Consider the following 25,650-nt stretch of genomic DNA (forward strand, 5'->3'; position numbering starts at 1 on the left):
TATTTTCAAAAGGCATTCTTATCTTCAGTGTCTCACTGTGTAATTACAGAGCAGTTCTTACTACAGTAAATGTTACTGAACACATAACTCCTTTTTTTGAAGTCTGTTTAATGGTGGGATAATACCAGCTGAACTTGGGAGCTTTAGTATTTTTCATTTTATTCAAGCCGTCTCCACTGACAGTAAAGTCATTATTATGCAAGTTCCAAAGAGTTACAGCTGAAGTATGCATTAAAATGGCTCCCTGCAGAGCACAGATCCAGAGAGCTCCCTATTAATGCTCTGACTCTTTCAAAATCTGTGGTGTATTCTTACTGATCTTCCTACAAGGAAGAGTAACAAAACCAGTTTTCAGTTGAAATACCCTTATAGTTTAGGAAAAGACAGTCAGTAATAGACTAATAGGTACTTTAGCCTTAGAGCTGAATCATGAAGCCTAATATTTAAAGGAATGTGTCATGCGAGTAATTCTTTATGGCATTCCCCTTCGGTTTATTGTATATTAGCTTGAACCCATTTGCTTAAGGGAGTGCAAAAGTTTAAGAACAGGTCTTTTTCCATTTAAACGACTGGCAAAAAATAGTGGTAAAATAGATTGGTATCTGTAAATGGTAGTAGTAACTATTCTCACAATGCTCTACAGCTACTCAGTATGAACAAGTCAGCTCTGGAGTAGATGCACATTGTCACTTTTTCATGGTGAAGGAAGCTAAAGGGGTAGGTTTGGTGGTTTAAGCTAAATTTACTTAGTCTATGAAGTAGGTGGAATTATGCCTTTATTTAGTTGTTCCTACCTTAATCAAATGATTTATCTCTGTCTAACAAGCAGTCTTACAGAATACCAAATCCAGTATCAGAAATAATGAATGTGTAAAGAAATTAAAAATGTGAACTTTAAAATAAATTATAAATACACTGGAATGGGGTATTTATATCTCATCTTCTTTCCAAGTGATTTCTCTCCTCCTGCTTGGCAGAGATACTTGTTTTAGGGTTGTTCCCGTGTGGATATCATGCACAGGACAAAATAAGATACTAAATATTACAGGATTGTTGTTGACAGGATACTTTCTGAGGATGTATAGGTTCTGTCAGGTGCTTTGCTCCCTGCCTCACTCCTCTGTCCTGGTCCTCTTGACTGCATTCTCTTTCGCTGTTGGATAGCCCGTTGCCTGCAAGAGGAAACTCAAGCACGGTTAACTGATGTCTCCTTCGAGGATCCATGTCAGACTACCAGGGTACGGGGGCAAACTTTTTAGCAGAGCCTGTAGCGATAGGAGAAGGGGTAATGGTTGTAAACTAAAAGAAGGTAGATTTGAACTAGATATAAGGAAGAAATTTTTTTATAATGTGGGTGGTGAAGCACTGGCATAAGTTGCCCAGAGAGGTGGTAGATGCCTCATACCTGGAAACATTCAAGGTCAGGTTGGATGGGGCTCTGAGCAACCTGATCTAGTTGAAAATGTCCCTGCTCACTGCAGGGGGGTTGGACTAGATGACCTTTAAAGGTCCCTTCCAACCCAAACCATTCTACGATTCCTGAAAACCTGGGCAAAACTCTTATCTGGACACAGGCCACAGCAAGTGTATTAGACTATTAACAAGTCCCCCAGCATGATCCCAGCAGGCCTCATGCCCCAGCTTCCCTCCCTGGCACCCCTGTCCTGTACACAGCCGGTGCCTTTCAAAGCTGCACCCGCTCTTCTATTTAGCACTCTTCGGATGGGATAAGTAGTGCAAGAAGATGTATGTGATGAAAGTCTAGATGGCCTCTACTAGAAGGTTGTGAGAAGCTGCATGTGCCTGCAGGAAAACTTTCTTCTCATGAGCAGTAAAATGTGTGGTTTTGGGAGCAACGGTGAGAGGAGGTTGATCAATAATGTCACTGAAAGTTCCTTTTACATGATGGGAATTTTATTTATCGCAGCTGCTTGTTTACTAGCACCATTTGTTATGCTCTAATGCATTTTCAAGCATGCCCACATCCTTCTTTGTTGACAGTGTCACTTGAGAAATATGCCTCGTAAAATCTATTAATTGAAATTTATAGTGCTGATCACTGAAAGGCTTACATGAGCATGATTGGCTAAGGACCATCTAGTATTTCAAGCATAGTAGAGGAGAAATGTCATGTAAAAGGACATCAACTGTTAAAAAAATAGTTGTGTTATGATGGACTGTTTAGGAAAAATGCAGAATCTTGAACTAAATATTGTTAAATCTTGAAAATAGCTGGAGTCTGGCTGCTCTACACGGATGCATTACCCATACTCAAATCAGCATCACGTTAGCTTCTGATTTCGCATTTTAAAATACAGGACAGTGTAAGAATCTTTCCAGACATGAAAAGCCCTGACATATTCCCTTGACTTTATAACTTGCACGCGTCAACATTCATTTGCTCAAGCCACACTCTACGTACGTATAATTGTATCCACTGGTACAGCAGACGGTTTTATATTGAAACAAGTTGACAGACAGCTTGTGCTGATGCTGTGGAATTGTACAGCGTGTCAGCAGTGAATCTGAGCAAACTGAGGCATTACAAAGAGGCTGCATCCACAACATTTTGACCATGACTGATTAAGGTGTAATTTGTTCTAATTTTCATGGGGTAAATTAGAAGAAGAAGAATTCAATTATATGCACTAAAATAAAGGTGGTAAAGTCCTTGCAGCTTCCACAAATACTTGGCAGGGAATGTGTTACAATCTCATTTCTTCTGTTTAGTAATTTTAAATGCTTAAGTATTGGGAGTGGGAAGTGATATCTGTGATTTAAACACAGCATACTTGTCTTCTAATCTTGACTTTGATATCAGTGTGCTAGAGTTACGCTCTTAGTCTGGCAGGTGGTTTTGGTTTCCTAAGTTGCACCAAAGTAGGTAATGTGAAGAGAATTTATCAAGTTATTTACTGATCAGTTCCAAATATTTAGAGTGCAGTTTCCCTCCACATTGTCTGCATTGCCTTTCAGTATTTTTAAAACAAGTATTTTTAAACAGTCCTTCATTTGGGTAATCAAACAATCTTTATAATTTTGTCTGAAAATTAAATACAAGCTGCTTTGGGTAAATGTTAGGTGTTACTTTCATTTCTGCAGCCCCATCTATATGGGTGGCTACTGAATGGGGCAGTTGACAGACGTAATTACTCAGAAATGACTGAAAAACAGGATTCTGTCAGGTCTAGTAGGGGGAAAAAAGAAGGTGAAATTTTAAACTGTCAAACAGAGGAGTATTTGCAATAGTAATCCATTAAGAATAAGTAAATGCTTATGTTCTTTGTCCTGGTTTTTAAGCTAGGACAGAGCTAGGTTTCTTTTATCCTGCTTGATGGTGCACTGATGTTCTAACCCATGGTTGCAGGCCAACAGATGACAGCAACCAGCCACCAGGCAGAGGAGTTCTGTCCATGCATGGTCTCACTTACGGCGTGATTCGAGTAGACTCTGAAGAAAAGCTTTCTGTTCTGACTGTCCAGGATGTTGGCTTAGTGATGCCAGGAGGTAAGGAACTTTCTTTGAAACTTACTATGATTAAAATAATTAGCTTTAGAAGGTTATAGGTGCAAGTGCTTTGCTGTTAGACAGAAAGCTTAGGGATTAGAATATGTATACTTGAAAACATTTTAGTCCAAAAGTATTACCTTGTAGAACTTCATGGTTTGGAAATCCCAAGATTTCTTCTCTTTTTTTGCCTCAGGGGCTGTCTTTACTCACATTAGTGACGTGATTTAAACAACCTGTCACCACATCAGAACATCCATTCCTTAACTGTGAGATGCTGGTACAGAAAATAAGAAAGTTGGAGGCTGTAAAAATCCATAAGCCTGACCCAGATGAGACTCAGTAGTGAAAGTTTTCATAACCTATGCTAAGGATCAAAAAAATTGCTATCTGAAGGCTTGCAGAATGTTTTTCCAAAGATCTTGTGCGATCACCTGTTTATTAGAAAGAGGAAGTATGACTGAACAGTTCAGGCTGATAAATTCAAACTGAAACTAGTGCTTCTAAAGATGAAGATAAGATTTTTCATAAGAGAGATATATTTTAAATGAGATGTTATAGAGACTAGAAAAGGATGATGCTGTAGTTTTTCATAAGAGAATGTTATGCACCAAAGGAATAAAACATAATGTGCATCTTACAAAATTTAAGTTGAACAACTTAAAATAAAGGAAAATAAGATTTGTTGTTGTCTAATAGTTATCATATAAGATACTATTATAGATGTGCCATCTCTTCATAGTACATTGTCCTGATAAATTCTAATAGTTTTAATAAAAGTACACCCTCCTGTTTATCCTCAGAGTGAAAGGTCATTCAAGATTCTTTATACTTGTACTTAAGAGACGAGCTGATTCATTTCTGGTCTCATATGTCATCATGTCCTCTTTCCAACTGCAAAATCTACACATGCTGGACTCCGACTCCAGGGATTATCACTAAAGCAGCATACCTGATTCTTATTCACATGGCTGACATAAAATAGTGCTTCTTCCTCAGACCAGTGCTTTCTAATCCCTCTCGTTTAGCTCCTGCTGTCTCTGCAGTCCTGTTAAGACTGGTGTGAGGGAGTCTGAGCTGTGATAAATTCTTAGTAAAACAACTGTACTAGTCTGCCAGAATATCTTGATCTTTCATGTGGTGTTCCTTGCTACTCTGTGAGAGGTGGATTTCCTGGTTGCCTGCCTCCCTGGCAGTATAATTATTAAGAATTCCATTAGGGTATTTCATTTTGCACTGACTGCTGCAAGTCTGCTCTTCAGTATGAAAACCTGAGAACACAATCACATTTCACAGCAATATTACAGATCAACTGAAATTTTAGAGAGCAAAGCAAATCAGGTTTTGTTATCAGTGTAAAAACTGAGTTTGCATAAAGATCTTTGCATTCTTTGTATAAATATTATTTGTAATATAAGTATCATTTGATAATGTTGAACACCTTAATGTTTGAGAAACCAACAGTTAGACATTAGTCTACATGTAATTTATTTGTTTATCTCAACTCCACCACAGTGTCTTTTCCACAGCATTTATGTTATTCTGTGGTTCATTTATAATATTTTTAAAGTCCTTTTCTCTCCCTCTAGCTATAATGTGTTCAGTGAAGCCAGATGGAATTCCTCAGCTCTGTAAAACAGATGAAATAGGAGAACTTTGTGTATGTGCTATTGCAACGGGTACATCGTATTATGGACTCTCGGGCATGACCAAAAATACTTTTGAGGTAAGCTGACCAGAAAATGCTATATAAAATGCTTCCTTTTTGACTTTTTCTATTTTGAGATAATATTTAATAGTAAATATTGATGGTAATAATATCAGAATAGCAGTAATAATCAATGCTTGTGGCTTAGGACCTGTACTCTAGCCAGATAATCTGCACTGAAGCCCATTTCATTAAGTGCAATAGTAGCTCTTTAAGTGGATGTAGTTTTGACTCTGAAAGGCTTTTACTTTAATTTTGAAAGAAAATACTAGGGGCTGAAATAATCAGAAGGAAAGCAGGAAGAAAGACAGAATTTAAAAGGGAATACTGTACAAGTCTGTGAGCTAGCTACGTGCACAATTTGATTATTGCAAACCGTAGAAGGCTGCTGGCTGTCTTTAAAAAGCAGTTTCCAACATTTCCACAATGCAACCAGTACTAAAGGCTTGCATGTATACAGAATCCTGGCAGATGTAGTCTTCAAGAGGTATCTGAATAGCAAAGTTACCTTTTCCTAATTAGTCCCCACCTGCTTTTGTTTGAATTGCCTTAGGTGAAAGCCTTTTGCTTTGTGGAATCTGTTTTCCAGTAGGTTTCTAGTACAGACAGCTGTATTGATAGCTCTGTTGTACCTGCTCACTTGTTATCTTTAACTTCTGATGAAGCCAGTATTGAATGCTGAACAAATCAGAGAAATACTGAAAAAAAAATGAGCTGAGATTTTTATTAAGTTCTGATCCTTTTCTCTTAATATTTGAGGAAAATATTAAGAAAAATACATTTACATTTCCTTGAACAAACACTCTGATATTACCATTTTTAATAGACCAAACATGACTATCTCCTGCAAAATGCGAATCTGAATGTTGTAAACACTATACATTAAATAAACAATCATAGAATCATTATGGTTGGAAAATACCTCTAAGATCATAAAGTCCAACTGTCAACCCAACACCACCACGCCCACTAAACCATGTCCTGAAGCACCATGTCTACATGCTTTTTTAACACCTCTGGGAACGGTGACTCCACCACTTTCCTGACCAGCCTGTTCCAATACTTGACTACCAATTTTTCCTAATATCCAGTCTAAACCTCCCCTGGCACAACTTGAGGCCATTTCCTCTCGTCCTATCTAGTTACTAGTTACTTGAGAGCAGAAACTAACAGCCACCACAGTACAACCTCCTTTCGGGTAGTTGTAGAGAACAATAGTGGATACGATTCTCCATCCTGTTATTGAAGACAGGAATCCTACTGTGCTATTGTGATCTGAAATTTGTTGATAGCTGACTATTGTGCTACAAGTACAATTGGCAATACCCAGTGTGAATGATAATCACAGATTTGACATATTTCAGGGTGGAAAAATACTTACATTTATTTTGTAGTATTTGCTATAATTGTAAATCATTCATAATTCTTAACTGGGTCTGCGGTTTATTTAGCAGCATATTTAGGCTTATTCCCACTGGTAAGCAAATAAATTCCCATTAAGTGAGCAAGACAACTCATTTTTAAAGTTAAGCACGTTCTTAGGAGCCCTCTCTAGTTGGGACTCTTTTCTGTTTTACTGTGTAATTCATGTTGCAGGTATTAAAGTCAAAGAGTTTTGTGTTCCCAAAATGAATTATGGCTGAGGATGCATAAGCATTAAATCTGTTCAGTAAGAGTTACCCATGGGCATCTGGCAGCAGAATCTGATGTTTCATGAAGGACACTATGTAGCCATGGTCTTCCGCTTGCTATTGTCTTTAATAACTTGCCTTTAGACAATTTCAGTTTAAAGAAGCAACAGCACGAAAGCGTGGCTGTGTCAGAAAGCAGCTCAAAGTAGCTCAGGTCCCAGAATGTTAATGCGAAAGTAGTTATGATAGAAGAAGTGATAGAAATCTGTCCTATGGAAGTCACGTATGTATCTGATGTTCAGACATTTAGATAGGCTTTGTATAGGGCTGTATTTTCACTTTTGGACATGCTACAGAAGGTGTTATCACCGATATTGTGAGGACTTAATTGACCTTAGATAAAAATGTGGTCAGCTGCAAGAGTCATTAATGTACTGTACCTTAAAATAACTTAACTTCTAGCCTGCTTATGCCTCTACACTGTGCTGGAAATGAGCATGAGGTACTGAAAAGAACCTCTACTGTAATGTTTACAATTTATTCTCTCAGTAACCTATACATAGCACCTCAGGTTACTGCACTCTGCACAGTGGGTTTTTTTATTCAATACTGTTTATGTTGGTTTTTTAAGGTGATAAATGATTTACAGAGCCATGGTTAAGGAAAATGCACATGGTGAACAGCGGGATTGAACTTGCTGGAGCTCAGGTACTGAGAACTGCACGTGCTAGTCTAGGAGTTTCCTGACACTCTCTTTATGGTCAGTGAAGAGTTAAGAGCATCACCAGTAACATGTTTACTTCATTCCAGAAGAGCCATCTGAGAGAGCACGCCTGAAATATTTTGCAGCATGGTTTCTGTGTATGGAATTGAAGACCTGTGTTTCTCTGTCTTACAGGTGTTTCCTATGACCAGTTCTGGTGGCCCTATTACTGAATATCCTTTTATAAGGACTGGACTACTAGGCTTTATAGGACCGGGTGGACTTGTCTTCGTTATTGGCAAAATGGATGGTTTGATGGTTGTCAGTGGAAGAAGACATAATGCTGATGACATTGTAGCAACAGCGCTGGCTGTGGAACCAATGAAATTTGTCTACAGGGGAAGGTTTGATGCTTTCTTTTCTTCTATTATGTAGAAATCCTTATTTTGCTTAGACCAAGCGTAAGTGACCCAAAATGCTTTCAGAAGGCAGTGCCTAATCTGCACTGTAGTTTCCCCACATTGCTGTTCTAGAATCAGGAGACAGCAAAGGGAAACCTAAGACAGTGTTGATGTAAACTTTAGAAACTAAGGTCCAAAACCATGATTATTAAAACTTCCAGTTGAACAGCTGGTCAGTTCTGAAGGTGTTGACTCAACAGAATCCTTTCTGTCTGAGTTGAACATTTTCAATATGCCTAAGACTGAAGCTCCTGAACATGATAGCGGTTCCTTGTGTGACCTTCCTAATATGCTGAAACTGAGCAGGAGACATCTGAAACTTCTGAAGAGCCTAATGCAGTAACATGCACTCACACTTGATCACGTGGCAGACCTCTCATAAAATCATGTTGCAATTACTTTCTTCTAAGATGGGACCAAAGAAGGTGCTTATGCTGGCTGTTATATAACAGCTTAACAACAACCTTAGTGTGACCCAAATTTAGTGCTTTTCTTATCCCAAGAAGGTTCACTTCTCCAACCCTGCTGCGACATTATGCCTGTATTTACATGACTCTAGAACAAAGGCCCCTATTTCTCCTCCAGAAATTAGCCAAAACTGTTCTTGTTGCTTTTTCCCCATAAATAAAATAGTACTTGATGAACCAGTTGTAATTTATAGCAAAATGATAGTTATGGTGAATTAATTTAGAAGACAGGTTTTTCCATCTGACCTGGCACTAAATACTCTTTCTCTCCTTCTCTTCTATAGAATAGCAGTGTTTTCAGTGAGCGTGCTGCATGATGAAAGGATAGTTATCGTTGCTGAGCAAAGGCCGGATTCCACAGAGGAAGACAGTTTTCAGTGGATGAGTAGAGTTCTTCAGGTAATGCTCTTATGTACATTTGGAGGCTGTTTTTTCCTGCTTTATATTTTTTTTATTGATCTTTCAGGCCCCCAGGGTAAGTGACATTTGTCTTCGAGTAATTGTAAGTCCACCTTCAGTTGCCCTTGCACCTAATGAGCACAAAATTAGATTCTTCTGAGTGACAGTGCCTATCTGGGCCACACATATCCAGAGAGTGATCCTTTTCCTAATCAAAGGGGATATAGGAAAACAGGGATGAATTGAAGTAAGTAATAGCAAGGAGAGTAGCATATGGTTTATAAGGATAGTCATTCATTACTTCAAAAGGGTAATAAATTAATATATTATATAATCTTACTGTCAAAAGCTACCAGAGTCTCTTACTGACCAGTTATTGGCACTGATACGGAGTTGACCTCATCAAAAGTAGATATATGTATCTGAGCTAGATCTCCAGATATCTCTTCAGTGGGAGAGAATTATCTGTTTATAGTGCACCATGTTGATAGCTAAAATAAACTCAATTTAATACAGCCTAAAAATGCCGATTTCTCCACTGGAATAAAGGAAAGTCACTGATTAGCTCAGATCTAGGTATCTACAGTGAGGTTATCTGCATAGAGGACGCCTATTGCAAGGAATTCCATTCCAGCTGACTGGTGAATCATGCAAGGCACATACCACTGTGATGAAACCCCCCTTGGTGGTGGTGTTCAGCAGTTTGTCCAGAAGACATACTGAATACTAAAAAATTCTGATCTTCTCCTTACATATAGCAATCCAAGTTAATGCAATATCATTACTGTGCTAATTTTTTTTTTCACTCTAATGTCCACACACAAAAAAATTAGATACTTGAGATCATCTTCCATCTCCATGGTTAAGCCAATTCTCCCTCAAAAGCAATTGGTTTAATGGAGATATAATCACATTAAGTCTGTCTGTTGTTACCTTGTGAAGTGGTTTCAGCTCTGTCTACAACTTGTCACCTGTTACTTCCACTTCCCTTTCCTAAATTCCTTTCTGTCTTTCCTCAAGGACTCTTCTCAGGTAAATAGATTGCAAACATCTTTTTTGCTTTACCCAAGAGCCAAAGAAAAAGATTCCACACAATTCAGAGAAGATGTTTTTATTCATTATTGCTTTGTACTGGATAAGAAAGGGAATGTCTACTGTATCCTTGAAGAAACAGAACAAATAAGCTTTCATCCATCTCAAGACAGTTTTATCTGCTCTCTTGATTTAAAAGATAGCTACATTTCATACAGCTGTAGGCATTTCATACTCACAGTAGATCTAAATTATTACCAAGAATGGCTAGAACCTCTAGCTTGTCTATCCCACAGAAAGCCTTTGGAACACTTAGTAGCATCTAGGGCAACTGTTGTAGAAGGAAAGGCTTTTGGATTAACCGTGCTTCAATAATTTTCGTCAAGTAGCAAGCTCCTAAAGATAAGGTTGATACTTTGGACTTAAACTTCTCCTGTTTTGTCAGCTGAGCATTTTTGTGACTTTTCTAGAAATTATGTCTTACATCATCATAGCCAGCAGAATTCAGTACTGAACACTGTGGGAGTCCTGTGTCAAGTTACTCCTGCCAAAAGTCAGTCCTGTTATTCAGAGTATGATCAAGTCACAGCAGTGTTTGAGAACAGTAGGCCATATATCAAAGTACACATATGTGTGGCTGCTTTCATCACCCATGTGTGAAGTCTGCAACTCTGGCATGCGTCACTATGTGAACAAGAAGTTTCTGATTCCACTTCAGCTGAGAGCAGAGCTGGAAGACAGAAGCCAGGAACATGTGGGCTGCATTGTGTCTCCTTCCCAATCAGCATTTTAATGACAGATGTCAGGAAGTGGTAACCAGTTGTATCTGAATCATCTGCTAGTAATGAGCAACACAATGATATCACACTTGTGTCATGACTCTGAGTGATGTCCATGATAACAAACTACCAAATGGTTTCTCCTTTCTGATGGTATTTGTGGGACTCATCTGACACCCTGCGTGTGCTACCCTGTGCCAGCCGTGCCATACACTGCCTACCTCAGCTGTGCCTTGCCTTGTCTCTGCATCTCTTCACTACAGTTGAGCTGCATGGATTTGCAGGACTTGTTTCCAGTGGGTTGCACCTCGTTCTGACTCCCCCTGGCCCTTCCTGCTCCTCAGCAGAGGGCTGAGGGATGGTAGAGCTGCTGTACGTATGGGACTGGGCTGGACCACATCTCAGGGTTTTAGCAGAAGCATGGTTCAGAAGGAGGGGTCAAGCTGGGGAAAAAGTGTCTCAAGAGTAGTGGGGGAGTATGGTTTTTCAGTGACAGTGTGAGGGAAGACCCAGGTCACCTAGCAGTTCAGTCAGATGGATCCTAGATATGCATTCATCTCCCAGACTGCTGCAAACTGATCTGACCCTTCAGGCAGAGTTAGAGTTCCTGTACCTGGCAGACTGGATGTTAGTTTTACCATTGCCAGCTCACTGGCAGGACCTGACGGGACTAGGCAAAGCCAGGAGATCTACTGCAGAACTGGACAGTGTCAACCTGGAGAATTTTGTCAGAAAGGGATGTTTTCTTAGATTGAACAACATAGTGATCTGGACTCTGCGAATCCTGGTATCTCTAATCTGTTTTCTCAATGAAACAGAGGGATAAAGATATCAGATACTGTGTTTGCTTCTGGCTGGACAGAGTAATTTGAAATACCAAGCCATCTCATCAAGAGGCATAAATGCCAGCAGTATTAAAATCGGCTGGTACTCTTCTCTCACAAAATTTTACGGCTCACTTCATCAGGGCTCATCCTTGTGAAACAAAGTCATTCCCTGCTTCAGTGCCAAATTCCATAGTGTGGAAGGTGAGAATTTTGAATGACCCATAACATTTTATCAGGCATTGTGCTGCAGAGGTAAGTCTCAAAGGAGACAGTTCAAAATTCACTGGGGAATTATATATAACACCCCTCATCCCACCCCAGCTGAGTATTGCTTTCCAGTCACCATCTCTAACAGATACACGGTCATATGTTTGAAGAAGAATGGTTACTTGCCCTGTAACAGTTTTCCTTCAAGCTGATGTTAGGTGAGGATCCCCTGATTTATCACTGCTTTTCAGAACCTACAAATAACATTATGATTAGGAGGTTATGATGGTTTCTGTCAGAAACATGAGACATTGTGTGTTGGCTGTCATATATATCTTGCTGTTGCTGCTCTTTTGGATAAGGTGTGTGTAGATCAGCAGTGAGGTCTTCTGATACTACCGTGAGATATACCACTACTAAAACTGCAGTGATTGTGAAATAAGTAGCTGCTTTATTGTTCTTCCTTATGAAATTTTGCAATCAAATAAATAAAAAATGAAGCAAACAGAAGCCGAAAGCAAAGCATTACTTAGAGTCTCTGTAGGAGTAATCAGTAATTTATTGGTCTACACTTAAATACATAAGTATAAATGATTATTTGATACTCAGAGTATAGATTGTACCTTCAAGGCAACAGATGTATGCATTCACTTTTCTCACAGTTAAAAATTAAAATGCACATTAAGTAAATTATATTTTTGAACATTTAACTACTCATTAGAGATGCTGTCTCTAAGTTGTTTCTCAGTCTGCTTGGATGTCTGAAGTTGTTTTTCTAACTCACTTGCTGCAGTTTTTGTTACCAACGTAAGGAAAATAACCAGTTGAAATGTGTACAGAATGAAAATCTTAGGTGCATGGATATTCATGTTTAACTAAATAAATTACATATATAAATAAATTACATACATACTGTACATTATAGATTTTTTGAAAGTGATGCAGTATACTCCACTTTTCGGACAATGAACATGGCTATTATAAGATTCAAAAATGCTTATTTTTCAGGTTTCCATTCAAGAGATTTTTTTTTCAAATGGATAGTTTCCTAGTTTTCCCTTATATTGTACCAATTCCCATTCCTGCCTGTGGATCTTTTACACACTATGCAGGGAGTGAAACAGTTATTATCTTAGAAAAATTTTTAAAAATTATAATCTACATACATCAGTAGGTATATGGTGATATACATGCAACTTTTGAAATTTTTCTTTGCTCTGTGAGATGGGCTGGTTGTTAAGCTGATAGGAATCCTTTGAATTTCAATTCTGAGAAGCACGCTGGATAAACTCGGCACATGAGTTGCCAGCCCACGTTAATAATAAATATCCAGGATATGTGCTACTAACGTGTGCCTAAGGGATGCCTGGGTAACATTTCCTAACAGATTTCTGTGTGTTTGTCACCAGGTTTTTGTTTGCTTTTTTATCTTCTGGAATGAGTGTTATAACATCAGTGTTACATTCCCATCCACCTGTTCCCACTGAAAAGAACCTCCTTATCACTGACATTGCTGAAGTGTTTTTCCACTGCCAGTTAATTATTAGGGTTGTTTCAGTGATTCAGAACAACATGTGCTTATTAGAATGATGAAAAATTAGCCTTTCATTAAAATAAACTTCCTGCTTTTTTTAGGCTATCGACAGTATTCATCAAGTGGGAGTCTACTGCTTAGCGCTCGTACCAGCAAACACGCTTCCCAAGACGCCGCTGGGAGGAATACATCTGTCAGAAACCAAACAGCTCTTCTTGGAAGGATCGCTGCATCCTTGTAATGTGCTGATGTGTCCCCATACATGTGTAACAAACCTGCCTAAACCAAGGCAAAAACAACCAGGTAAGAAGAGTGAAGGCAAAGGGACCATGACTTAATCATAGAATCATAGAATGGTTTGGGTTGGAAGGGACCTTAAAGATCATATTGTTCCAACCCCCCTGCCATCAGCAGGGACACCTTCCACTAGACCAGGTTGCTCAAAGCCTCATTCAACCTGGCCTTGAACACTTCCAGGGAGGAGCAGCCACAGCTTCTCTGGGCAACCTGTTCCAGTGTCTCACCACCATCACAGGAAAGAATTTCTTCCTAATATCTAATCTAAACCTGCCCTCTTTCAGCTTAAACCCATTACCCCTTGTTCTATCACTACCTGCCTCAGTAAAAAGTCCCTCCCCTGCCTTCCTGTAGGCAAATGGTGTGTGTTTATGGTATTGTATGGAGCAAAACCAAGGAACGGTTAATGCAGGTGAGAATCAGCTTGATCAGCCATTCCTGTTAAACATTCCAGGTGTGTTAAGGACATGAGTGCTTTGGCAGAAGCCAGAAGCTTCACAAAAAGCACAAGGAAAAATACTCCAAAAACCTAAGTTCAGTAAAGATTAAGACATTTTTATCACTGAGGTGCTGAGACCACACCTGTAGTTTTTTGTAAATTCCTGCTTTTTTTAAACAGATATGTTTAAAGGGGATGGGCTGAGACCAAAAAAGAGAAAGAGAAAATCTTGTCTTATTTGAAGGCTGAGTTGGTAAAGTAGAAATAGAGAGGAAGAGGACTGTTGACACTAAATAACAGTATTGGAAGAAGAGCAAATACTTAAAAACTGGTCATGAATAAATGAAACCCAAGAATGAGGTTAACGGTTTTACCTGAGTAGGGACATTCTGGATTATTCTTACAGCATGTATATTTAAGGGAAAACTCTAGTTTTAAGATGGTTCTTCAGAAGTTCTGCCAGACTTCATGAAGAATATTGTATGAAGTGGTACAGCAAAGCACTGAGTCAAGAGACCAAGAAAGCCCTTGTAGCCTGCTGTAGTCAGTCACTGGTTACTCATGCCCAATGAACAAGCAAATTTTAGCAAATTTTTGACTTTGAATTCAACTGCAGATTTTAGTACTCAGATAATTTCAAGGATTTCTGTATCTGTAGCCTCAGGCTTAAGTCCTGAATTCACCTACATTAGACTAAGTGTTGCTTACTTTCCATTTTGAAAACCAGCTTGGAATATGAAATGTTTTTATCCTTTGGATCTCAAATATGGGGACTGTCCATCATTAATTCAGTGCAAGTTTGCCAAAACTGTCAGCTTGTTTCTTTATTTAAAACCTTTGGAAAAATGTTTCAGAAATCAAAACCATAATCTCAGTTTGTGGATACTGGGAATATCAGAGGTTAACGGTGACTTCCACTAACTTAATGAAAACAATGAAGCCTTTAACTGCAGCACTTATGGTATTTCCTTGTTGCTGCTTTGCAAAGTAATCACTGAGTTAGGATCAGTGCAGTGGAGATGCTTATAGATACATTATGTACACAGCGTATATCACTGTGGTAAAAGCAGTGCCAGGAATGCAGAAACCAAACAGATAGCAGGACATCCTCACCCTCCCACCCCCATTTTGCAGGGCTGTGACGTACCGTGGGGACACTGCTTTCATCTTTTTAAAGCAGAGTAGTCTGTAGACATTGTTTATTGTACATTATTTCATCACTTACACATCTTGTGTTTTGACACTTATACCACATACCATCACTGGGACAAAGCTTGGACATCATAGGCTAGGAGTAAAGCCTGGTATCACTTGCAGTTGATCAGTAAGCCATGCTGGAGGAGCAGAAGATAAATGTTAACATCAGCATAAATGCTATCTGAGAGACAGGTATTTTTCCCTAATGGCAGCAACAAAACGTCATTGAAATCCACCTCATGGAGAAGTGTCAGCCATGACATTTTCCTTTCTTCTAAACTGAAGTTATTTTTCTTCAGTTTCTACCTTGTACTGAAGGGCTTGCATATATTTTATCATATACACCGTCTGCCTTCCTAATCCTTGTCACTTCATGTCTATAGCATTACAGAATTCCTAATACAAATGTAACTTAGCCCAGGGAACAGAAGAGAGAACTAGGAACATTGTCCCTGAAGCCTGGATACATCTCATCTGGTTTTAGGCACTGTAATGTACATGCCTAAATTAGGAGCTGAATTTTCCAAAGATTCTGCATATCAAGGGAGACAAGATGTGTCTCTGGCTATAGAGAGCCCATGCTAAATGGGCTCCTCAGTTAGATATGTTCAGAGAGGATGAATCCAGGCCTAAGTATCTTACAGTTACTTCTGGTCCATCAACCAAAGTTTGTTTCAACAGAGATGTGCTCAAGGTTTGGTGTTGTGGATAGCAATGAGGAAAATATCATGTAATGCAAAAGAAATAAAAAGAATTATCATCCACAAGTGAAGGATTTTTATTGCACTTAGCACATTTCTGCTTTATTCTAGAAATTGGCCCTGCCTCTGTGATGGTGGGGAACTTGGTCTCTGGAAAAAGAATTGCACAGGCCAGTGGGAGAGATTTGGGGCAAATAGAAGATAATGACCAAGCTAGAAAGGTAAGCTAAACTTTTCTGATATGGCTTATATTAGCTAGTTATCATCAGGACAGTTAGCAGTCGACTTCCTCTCAGTAGACTTTATTATAGAATTTGTTGATGGCTTTTTTTCATTTCACACTAAAATATTTCAGAACCTCCTTTACAGATAAATATAAAATAGACATGAGGGGAGAATCACTGCATTTCATTTGTAAGGATTTTTTTTTTATAAGTTTGTATGGGACAGCTGAACAATATGGTGTTAATGGGGCTTCTACCAGAAATCGCTCTCTATCTTTTTTACTGGTTCAAGTGGAGTCCAGGGAACTTTCTTTGCATATATGGTACTGACCTTATTTGTTGTTATTCTGATCCTGTAAAATTAAGTTGAAATTCAGCTCTTTTGGGGGCTTATGTGAGTAATTAAATTAATAAGTTCTAAACTATATACATATTTATATATTTATTGTAAGAAAAAGCGAGGAAGCCAAAGAATTATAGTTGTGCTTAAATTCAGAAGACTCAGTAAGAACTGTTTTATTGCTTTGAAAGTATATGTAGTAATATATCATAATCCCAGCAGTGGCCTCACTTCCAGAGGGGCCACTGCTACTATGCAAAAGCATCTTGCTATAAATATGTGTGATGACAAGAGAATTAATTCATGTTTAGTGCTTCTGGGTATTGATGTATAATGTAGCATATAAATAAGAAAGACATAGCTAAACTAGCAAAAATAGTTATCTGTTTTTTAAAGCCAAAAATTTATTTAGTGTCATGACTTACCACTCTGCTTTATTTTAGTTCCTCTTCCTCTCAGAAGTGTTGCAGTGGAGAGCTCAGACCACTCCTGACCATGTGCTTTACACTCTACTCAACTGCAGGGTAAGAAGCTCGGCGCATTGCTCTGACAGGCTGCGCTATGGAAAATGGCACACTGGTGTTTCAGCTGCACCTGCCTGTGCTGGGGCTGAACGTGACCTTCCTGTTTCTTCTCCCATTAATAGTCAGTTGTTATATTTAATGTTCTCTGAAGCAGAAAGGAAACGCGAATAATCATTGCCAGTTGTCAAAATAGAGATTGTTTTTGTATCAGACCGCACACCTTCCACATGTCTCATTTCTTTTTCCACCACATATATGTTGTGGGTGACCTGACACTGCAAATCTCTTTCAATACTGATCATTCCTATACCAAAGCGTAGTATTTAATACTGCTCACCATCCTGATTTCCAATTTGAAAAGCACAGGTTTGGCAAAATCAAAGCATTTTCCCTAAATTAAACAGTGATTGTTGGTTTTGAGACTGGACCATCTGGGGGAGTTGTGAGAATGGGGAAAGGAGGTGAAGAGAAGAAGAGACATCTCCAGAATCCAACCAGGTCTGCAGAGGATCACTAATAAGTCTCTCATAGCCTACATGAGGAGCCAGCCTGGCACAGCATTTCATTGCTTATCAAAAATGAATTAATACATGTCACATGGTATAGAACTTGGCGTTAGTAAGAGTGGGTGATTACAGACTTCTTAGATGATTGTAGATGACAAACCAATAATTCCCACGACCACTGTAGAGAATGAAAGTCTGATTTCAGATCATCCCACCACAGTATATCTAGACACATCTGTCAAAACTGGGAAACACATGCAGTGTGTGAGGGTCTCCAGGAGAGGAGGGACCTGGAATAATGTTGTTCCCCTGGGCCATACGGAGTAGCTGGTGTTGTCACAGCCCATGTGGTCCCTGTGCAACTTTGATGAATTCTTAAACCTCCAGTAATTTGTGAAACTCTGTGAAATGACCACTTACTGTGTGTAAAGGATATGCTTCCCCAGCCCATGTTACAGTGCTGATACCAAAGTTCAGTTTGAGGCTACCCATAAGTCATTAAATTACCTTTTTTCAATTCAGACTAATAAGCAATATTATGCGAATGTGCAACTTGACAGATAATAGTGAAATGGTAATGTAGTTGTCTGTGGAAAAGTAGAAACCTGCAAGAGACAATGCTGTTTATAGATTCAATATTACACCATCAAAATAGCGTGTTGTTCTGTCCTGTAAATTAGGAGCAAAGATGCTGTGACAAAGAGACAGTGATATGTACTGTCCCATCTCCTCCACACAGGCTATTGCTTTTGAGCTTTAAATAAAGTCAGATTTCCCATGCTGGCAGAAGGGTTCAAACAGTGATAAGGATGGACACAATGTGCAAAACAAGGATTAACAAAATAATTTGTCATTCCATAGAAGTGAAAAATAATTGAATTTTGAAATTCAGTTTCTCTGCTACTCTCAGTGTGGAGTATCTTATCATATGAAATTTGAGAGATGTAATACTTTATAGAGAGATTTAATGTTTATGGAAAGGAGTGACAGGTTTGGTGGGTTTTAACCTAGGCAAGTTTTATTACCCATCTTGAATTTTAGTTCTGGTTTGTAACTTTTCCCTTTTTGTGTTCCTTGCACATTGTCTGTGTACTTTGTTCTAAAACATCCTGGCATCTTGCAGTTGATGACTAATAGAAATCCACTGATATTAGTGTTTTCCTCTTAACACAAGCTTTTTTGAGAGTTTGGAATATTTCAAAATTAGCTCAGTGCATTGTTTTTAGTGTGTGTCATGAGGGATTGCAACACCTTTACATTGCAGGTCACCTTGTATAAAAGACCCGAAGGGAATAGTTGCTTGGTGCTTGCCAGTGGTTCTTGTCCAACAACAGGATTCTCCTTCCCTGCACTTCATATAAACAGTCTTTTCACTGGTTCACATGCAGCAAGTGCCAGAAGTCTTAAATGTAAACAAGTTTTGGACACATTTACATGATTTGCAGAAATTCCCTTTCTGAGTCAGTGGGGCCTGTGCTTCTGATGTATGTGGGGATATAGAGGGTCCTTCTTCCCATGACTATGCAAACAGGCAATTTCTTGAAAGGAGGAAGGACGAGTTTAAGCATGTTCCTACTGGGAGGCCTACAGTGACAAGGACACCAAGACTTCAGGTCACTTTGGACATATTTAGGACTGAACAGATGAAAGCCATCTCTAATCCAGCATCCATATAGTTGCATGTCTTTAGAGGAAGCTTCCTTAGTGAAATGATCTCCACATTGTTCAGAAGACTGTTTAAAATTGCCTGAAGTACATTTCAGCAAGTGTGGTTGCTGAAGATGGTGAAGAGGAATGATAAGCCCTGACTTTGTCCTTTTTATTTTCAGTTAGATTGTCCTCTTTGTTGACAGTTTATAATTAAGTTTATAATTGCCAACTGATGCTTGGGAACATGCCACTACTTCCAGTGCTAGACCGTTATCAAACTGCTTTCTCCTCTCTGAAGTGTGTGGTCAATAAATATTGCGGTGGCGTGTGGGATGGTGATGGTGGATAGAAACCAGCGATCAGACCAAATGCTTATTATTCCTTGCCTTGTTAAGATAGAGCGTGAAGAGTATTTCTTTAAAACTGTAGGCCTTCTTGCTTTCTATCTGAATAGTGATACAACGTTTTTAATTGCACTGCATTTTTGATAGATTATTCTTTTTCAATGTGTGTGTCTGTGTGTGTGTGTGTATGTATATATATTCTTACCTTTTTTCCCTCCAGTTTTTTCACACGCCTTATTTTTAATTGAACTTAATGCTTGTGATAGGTGCTAGGTATGTCATAACAGTACTAGAGACTGAAATCCTTTTTCCACAGAACAGGGGCACAGGCAGAGGTGCAGCCCTTCCTGTACTGCCCTGTCCCTTTATCTCAGCCCAGACCTGTCCAGAGCAGCTCTAGACGCAGTCAGTCTGTCCTGCATGTTCATTTTTAGACTTTTCTTCTGAGATGTCAGCTGTGATAGTGAATTTTGTGATACAGATGTATATATTTCTCTAAATGTGTGTTTGTGTGTGTGCATATATAGACACATATATGGAAATGCAAGAACTGTAACACTCACCCAATTTAAACCACTCTATCTCTTAGTGGTATTTGAAGTGCTTCAAAAAGCCAGATTCTGTAGGATATTGTCACTTCCCTTTTTTTCCATGGTGACCAGAGATACTCAAATTCAAAAAATGCCTTTCTTCTCTATTTCATTTATATGCATGTGCTTAGCTTTTGTTCCAGACTAATTCTTTTCCCCATCACAAAGTATTGTTTTCTCCTGTGTCTTTTGTCTCTTGTCTTTTAAAGTATTTCTGCTGTGCCATTTGGCTTCACTCCAGCGTACAGACAACGAAGTGCAATTTTCAGGATTGCTCTCCACAGACTCTGCAGTTTGCTGCAGAGACCATAAAGGCACTTTCCTGGCTGTAGCAGGAATGCTGCCTGTGTAGCAAGGGAAGTACAGCTTACATGGGCAGGAAATTAGTATACTACTGTACTCCCTTGGTTAGAGCACAAACACTGTTGAGGGACAAAGGTCCAGAGAAAGGAACAGAGAACGTTCCTCTGCTTTACAAACATCTTTTTTTCTTTCCAACTGCAGTTTGGCATAAGGCTGAAGGTTTCTGTATTTAAGTTAATTGCATGACATATTGTGGCTGCACCTCATCTAGTAACTTATAAAGTGCAGAGGAAAATAGAGTTTCAGCACATTGCATTCTCTTCTGTGACATTTATCTTTCTTCCTGTGCAGGGAACAATAGCCAACTCACTAACATGTGTCCAGCTGCATAAACGAGCTGAGAAGATAGCTGTCATGTTGATGGAAAGGGGACATTTACAAGATGGAGACCATGTGGCTTTGGTTTACCCACCAGGTAAAGAACTGCCGTGTTAGGTACCTTAGTAGTCTGGAAAGTTTATCAGGATCCTTTAGAATGGTGCTGCATTGGTGGTGTTACCCCCCTGTAAATGTTGTTAATTGGCAAAACACAAAATATTTGCCTTATTGCCTTCCATTTCTTGGAACTTAGTAAAACATATTTAAAAGAATTTATCTTTGCATATGTGCATAGATATTATTTCTTTGGGTTCAGATTAAGATTAACCTATGTTTTTAAAACCTCTTCTCTTAAAAGCAGTCAAATTTAACTACTTTTCTTTTTATTTTCTGGAAATATACTATTGTGTGAGCACACAGTTCTGCTAAATTATTCCGTCTGCTGAGTGTTCTTAGATTCACATGTTGAATCCCCCCTTGAAAGTTTCTTGAGGGTAAAGCAGCAATACCTAGGAAGTAATCCGTGTTTTTTTAGAGTAAAAATATGACAAATAAATAGCAGATGATTAAGAAATACCAAATTATAATCACCATTTTCACTATAGATGTTTAACCTAGACAGGTCTCTGTGGCTTGGATTTTCATCCTTTGGCATAAGGGCTTTTAAGCTTCTGTTAACCAGTACTATAATATTTGCTTGAAATTATTTCTGATCTAGTGCTGCTCTTTTATCTTTAGCTTCATGTGTGTTAGTGAAATAAACAGTCTAATTTAAGGTCTGTATTGTGATATTTGATTTGTAAGGGCTGCAAGATACTGTTCAAATCTTTATAGTTTATAAGAGTAATTTCTCAACAGTTAATATGAGAAAACCTTTTCCACAAAAGATTACTAGTATTTTAAACTTAAGTTTTTATTTTCTGGATTTCACTTCCCATGAATAAAGCATTTTATTGAAGGAACAATAACCTGCCAGTACTGCAGATCCTTTTTCACTGAAAGAATAACACAGCCCCCATTGTCATCTTATCCCAGCCTGTGTACAGCACCAGGGAGCTATCAAACAACAGCATTCAAGGGGTCTTTGTGCTGTTGTCTGTTCAGCCTGAAGGGTACTGTCCACAATCTGTCACATGCACTCAATATTTATATAGAACACTTAGTTTTATGTTAGAAGCAGGTTTTCAGAATCATTACTCCCTTTTTTACTGTAAAATTTCAGGTAGATAAGTTAAAGCTGCATATCTGAGATTAAAAATGACATGAGAAAGACAATGTTTCATTAAACCTCCAGATGTTCTTTCTGCAGCTCATAGGAACAAGCATCATCCTACCTCATCCTTTTGCTGAGGCATCCTTCTTCTTGTAGACTCTCATTTGTCTATAAATGTAAATTTAGGAACATAATTAATCCGTAGAAATCAGTCTTTTTAACAGGTTACTTTCTGATCGTGAAAATGGAGTTCACATAAATGATGATACCTGGCTGCAGCTTTGTGTGTCGCCTTTGGTTTTTCATGCTCAGAAGAACAGTACAATTGAAAGGAATCAGTGAAGCTGAACAAATACTGACAAGGGGCTGAAAAAGAAGTCTGTTAAAGGGCTTAGTCGCTCATTTAACCTTCTGAGTTGAGTTCCAAGTAATATTTATGCTGACATGGGTGTCTGTAATTAAATGATTTGATTTTCAGGGGAGGATTTTTGTTTTGTTCTTTGTGCAGGAATAGACCTGATTGCTGCATTTTACGGATGCCTGTATGCAGGCTGTGTGCCAATAACAGTTCGACCTCCACATCCTCAGAATATAGCGACCACGTTACCTACAGTGAAGATGATTGTGGAGGTGAGCAGACACCTGAAAGTGCACGAGTATCTTAAATGGGCGATGGATTTGCATAGTCTTTAGGAATGGTAACTTGAGTACAGGTGTAGATTGAAGAGTTGCATTCCTTCCAAAAATTCAGGACTGTGTTACAGAGTCAACACTGCTTGGTAGCCCACAACCTTCTGACTTTCACTGTCACATTTTGACTCAGTTAAGCTACTCCTTTCAAGGAATATATTTGAAGTTCTTTCTTGTATTTAGCTGTATGCCAAGAATGGTAGGATTCCTCACCTGGCAACGAACGCTACACTGACTATTGAGAAAAATCCCAATGGAAAGCTTAGCTTGACCTGATGGTGATTTGTGCTCAGCTCTGTACCTCTCATTGTTTTGCAGTTTGAAGCAATCTCAAAGTTCTGTTATGAAGATATTGGTATTTTGTTTCATCCAGAAAAGTGTTACTCAGACTTTTTCATTCAATGCTTTCTTTTGGTATTTTGGCTTTATCTAATAATGTTTAGTCTTTGTTGCACATAAATAACTGCATTGTGCTTGTTATTGAGGGAAATAAAATGGTTGCAGAGATAGCCTTTTACATCTCCAGTTTCTAATATATTGAATGGATTTATGAGTCTCTGAAAATCAGTTTGAGACTGATGTGATTTAAACATTTAAAATTAACGTTGATAGTTATACAGAGATAACAGAGATAGTTATAATTTGAGGCTTTCTTCATGGCATCAGATGCCACAAAGTTATCAGTAAAGGTATGAGAAATTGTTGTATTGTCTTCAGGGTTCTCATTATTTAATATTTTAGCATTCACAGTTTTTAAACATCAGCTGTTAAAATTATAGAAGCGATGTAAAATGTGTTATTTTGTTTTCCCTTTGATGTTTAATAGCCAGAATAGCTCTATCTGGTTTCATGATGAAAATCTCGGGTGGGTCTAAGCTGGCTTGTAATCATTGTCCCTTCAATAGACTAACTTTAAATAAAATGTTTAAATTTATTAACCATATTAATGCCAATTTGACTTAAAAGCCTCTCAGCTCTGTTTTACACAAGATTTTTTTCATTTTGGAGAGGGATGACCTTGTAGAAATTGAAATAATTGAGGCTGTTCCTTCACTGCCAAGGCAATCATACAAACTTCCTGGTGCGATGGGGTCAAAGCCTGCTCTGACATGTTATATGTCTACACAGCACCTTTTGAAGTCAGTAAGAATTACTTCTGAACAAAATTTGGCCTACATAATTATGTTCTGGTGATGAACTGGTAGTAGTAAAACATAACCAAACATTATTGAGCCCCATCTTGAGCAGTTGCTAGCCTGTAGCTGTCTTCTCTCTCCTTCCCACTGTCCCTACATGTTTACCTCCCACTTGCTATTCTCCAGGCGTGGACGGTCTGTGTTTTAGTGAACCTCCTGATCTTCCAGATAATATAATTCCTGAGAGGGCTAGTAATCACCAAATCTTGAAATTCCTTTTGTTTTATGGCTCCACTATGTCCCAGATCAAGATGTTTATAGATTTAAGATTAGCTATGTAAGAATTATCTTACCTTGCCTTCAGTGACATGATTGGTTTGAGGGGTCCTGCAGTGACTTCATTTGTCTTCACTTTTAGGTTGAAATATTTAGATTGTTCATACAGGGAAATTGTGAGGTTAGACAAAGTAAGTAGAGTTTGGGTGAGTGCTTGTATGCTCCTAATTTCCTCATGTGCTCTGTAAAGTTGACCTCTGTGAGATTACTGTCAGCAGAAGCTGATCTCTTCTGCTGGCTGGTAAAATTTAGTGCGTATATGGCTACTGATTTCCTTAAGTTGAACACTGGAAATTCAGTGTGCCATGAAATATTTCAGATTCCTTAAAGAAAAAAATACTTTTAGCAATATTTGCACAGGTTCTCAAAGTTTGGGGAAAAGAAGAATGGTGCTGCCTTTTCAGTTTTTCCTCTGTACTATCTTCAGTGATTAACAGTGTTCATATTTATGTTTGTCTGAATATTTCCTTAAATATATTAAATTTTATAATCAGTAAGAAGTATTAGTGTAGTTGCTACTTACAAATTTTTAAAAATAGCAAATCTAAAAGGAGAATACCTTCAGCATATGTCATTTAAAATTCAGTTCAGATCGTATTTGCAGTAAACTCACCATTTCATTTCTTAGTGCCATTTGCACAATATCTGATCTAGAGCTACTTTTGCTGGTATCAGAAGAGCTCCCAGTGGTTTAGCACTATCACAGGAACTGGAAATATATGGCTAACATGAAATTGACTTAAGATAGCAAAATTATTCATAAGAATGTCAGGCTAGGTTTTGGTTTGTGTGAAAATATTTTTTATAAACCAAGATACATTATCATCACATAGGAAATGTTTTGGTCACAGTCATCTGTACTGGCATTCTGGGTTGATAACTGATATAATGTATTGGAAAAGTCATATTCTCACTCTCATGGTGCCTTTATTTTCATTCAGTCTTCTCAAAGTGAAATTTTAATGTAATTTGTAAAACTCACATGACACTGTGTGCTTTTTGTGCTACATTTTTTGTGTATCTTTCCACCTTCTGATTGGAAAACTTAAAACTAAGACAGCTGTGTCCAGTTCTGGCAGAAAATACATCGTGGTCTTGCTCATTTTCATGGGAGGATGAATCAGTATCCCATTGCATTATTATTTATTTCTTAAATTCCTAGGTGAGCCGCTCTGCCTGCTTAATGACTACACAATTAATATGTAAATTGTTACGGTCACGAGAGGCGGCAGCAGCAGTGGATGTCAGAACATGGCCACCAGTACTAGACACAGGTGAGTACTAAGGCTGGGGGACCTCTGTGTCTTCTTTTATCGCTGTGTTTGTCAAGCGCTCAGCGGTCTGTTTGTCATGGGAGTAAGATACACGCATTTTCTGTCTCTGTTTTCACTAGACGATTTGCCAAAGAAGCGGCCTGCACAGATCTACAAACCTTCTAACCCTGAAACGCTTGCTTACCTTGACTTCAGTGTCTCCACAACTGGCATGCTAGCAGGGGTAAAGGTAGGGACTTCTTGTTAAAGCTGG

The 25,650-nt window shown here is 38.5% G+C and overlaps 1 protein-coding gene across 1 annotated transcript in view; it reads left to right on the forward strand.

Moving 5' to 3' along the window:
• Window positions 1–25,650, forward strand: part of LOC104529047 (disco-interacting protein 2 homolog C) — a gene marked incomplete at its 3' end in the record, with an annotated part of 58,860 nt that overhangs the window by 10,115 nt on the left and 23,095 nt on the right. Inside the window, exons 9-19 of the mRNA XM_029086306.1 lie at window positions 3,368–3,507; window positions 5,097–5,233; window positions 7,745–7,953; window positions 8,762–8,876; window positions 13,357–13,558; window positions 16,001–16,110; window positions 16,897–16,977; window positions 20,722–20,845; window positions 22,470–22,591; window positions 25,286–25,397; window positions 25,517–25,626. Coding sequence (XP_028942139.1) covers window positions 3,368–3,507; window positions 5,097–5,233; window positions 7,745–7,953; window positions 8,762–8,876; window positions 13,357–13,558; window positions 16,001–16,110; window positions 16,897–16,977; window positions 20,722–20,845; window positions 22,470–22,591; window positions 25,286–25,397; window positions 25,517–25,626 — 1,462 coding nt within the window. The remainder of the gene's footprint in view (window positions 1–3,367; window positions 3,508–5,096; window positions 5,234–7,744; window positions 7,954–8,761; window positions 8,877–13,356; window positions 13,559–16,000; window positions 16,111–16,896; window positions 16,978–20,721; window positions 20,846–22,469; window positions 22,592–25,285; window positions 25,398–25,516; window positions 25,627–25,650) is intronic.

The sequence above is a fragment of the Antrostomus carolinensis genome, unplaced genomic scaffold (genome assembly GCF_000700745.2).
Source record: "Antrostomus carolinensis isolate BGI_N321 unplaced genomic scaffold, ASM70074v2 scaffold6610, whole genome shotgun sequence".
Classification (NCBI taxonomy): Eukaryota; Metazoa; Chordata; class Aves; order Caprimulgiformes; family Caprimulgidae; genus Antrostomus; species Antrostomus carolinensis.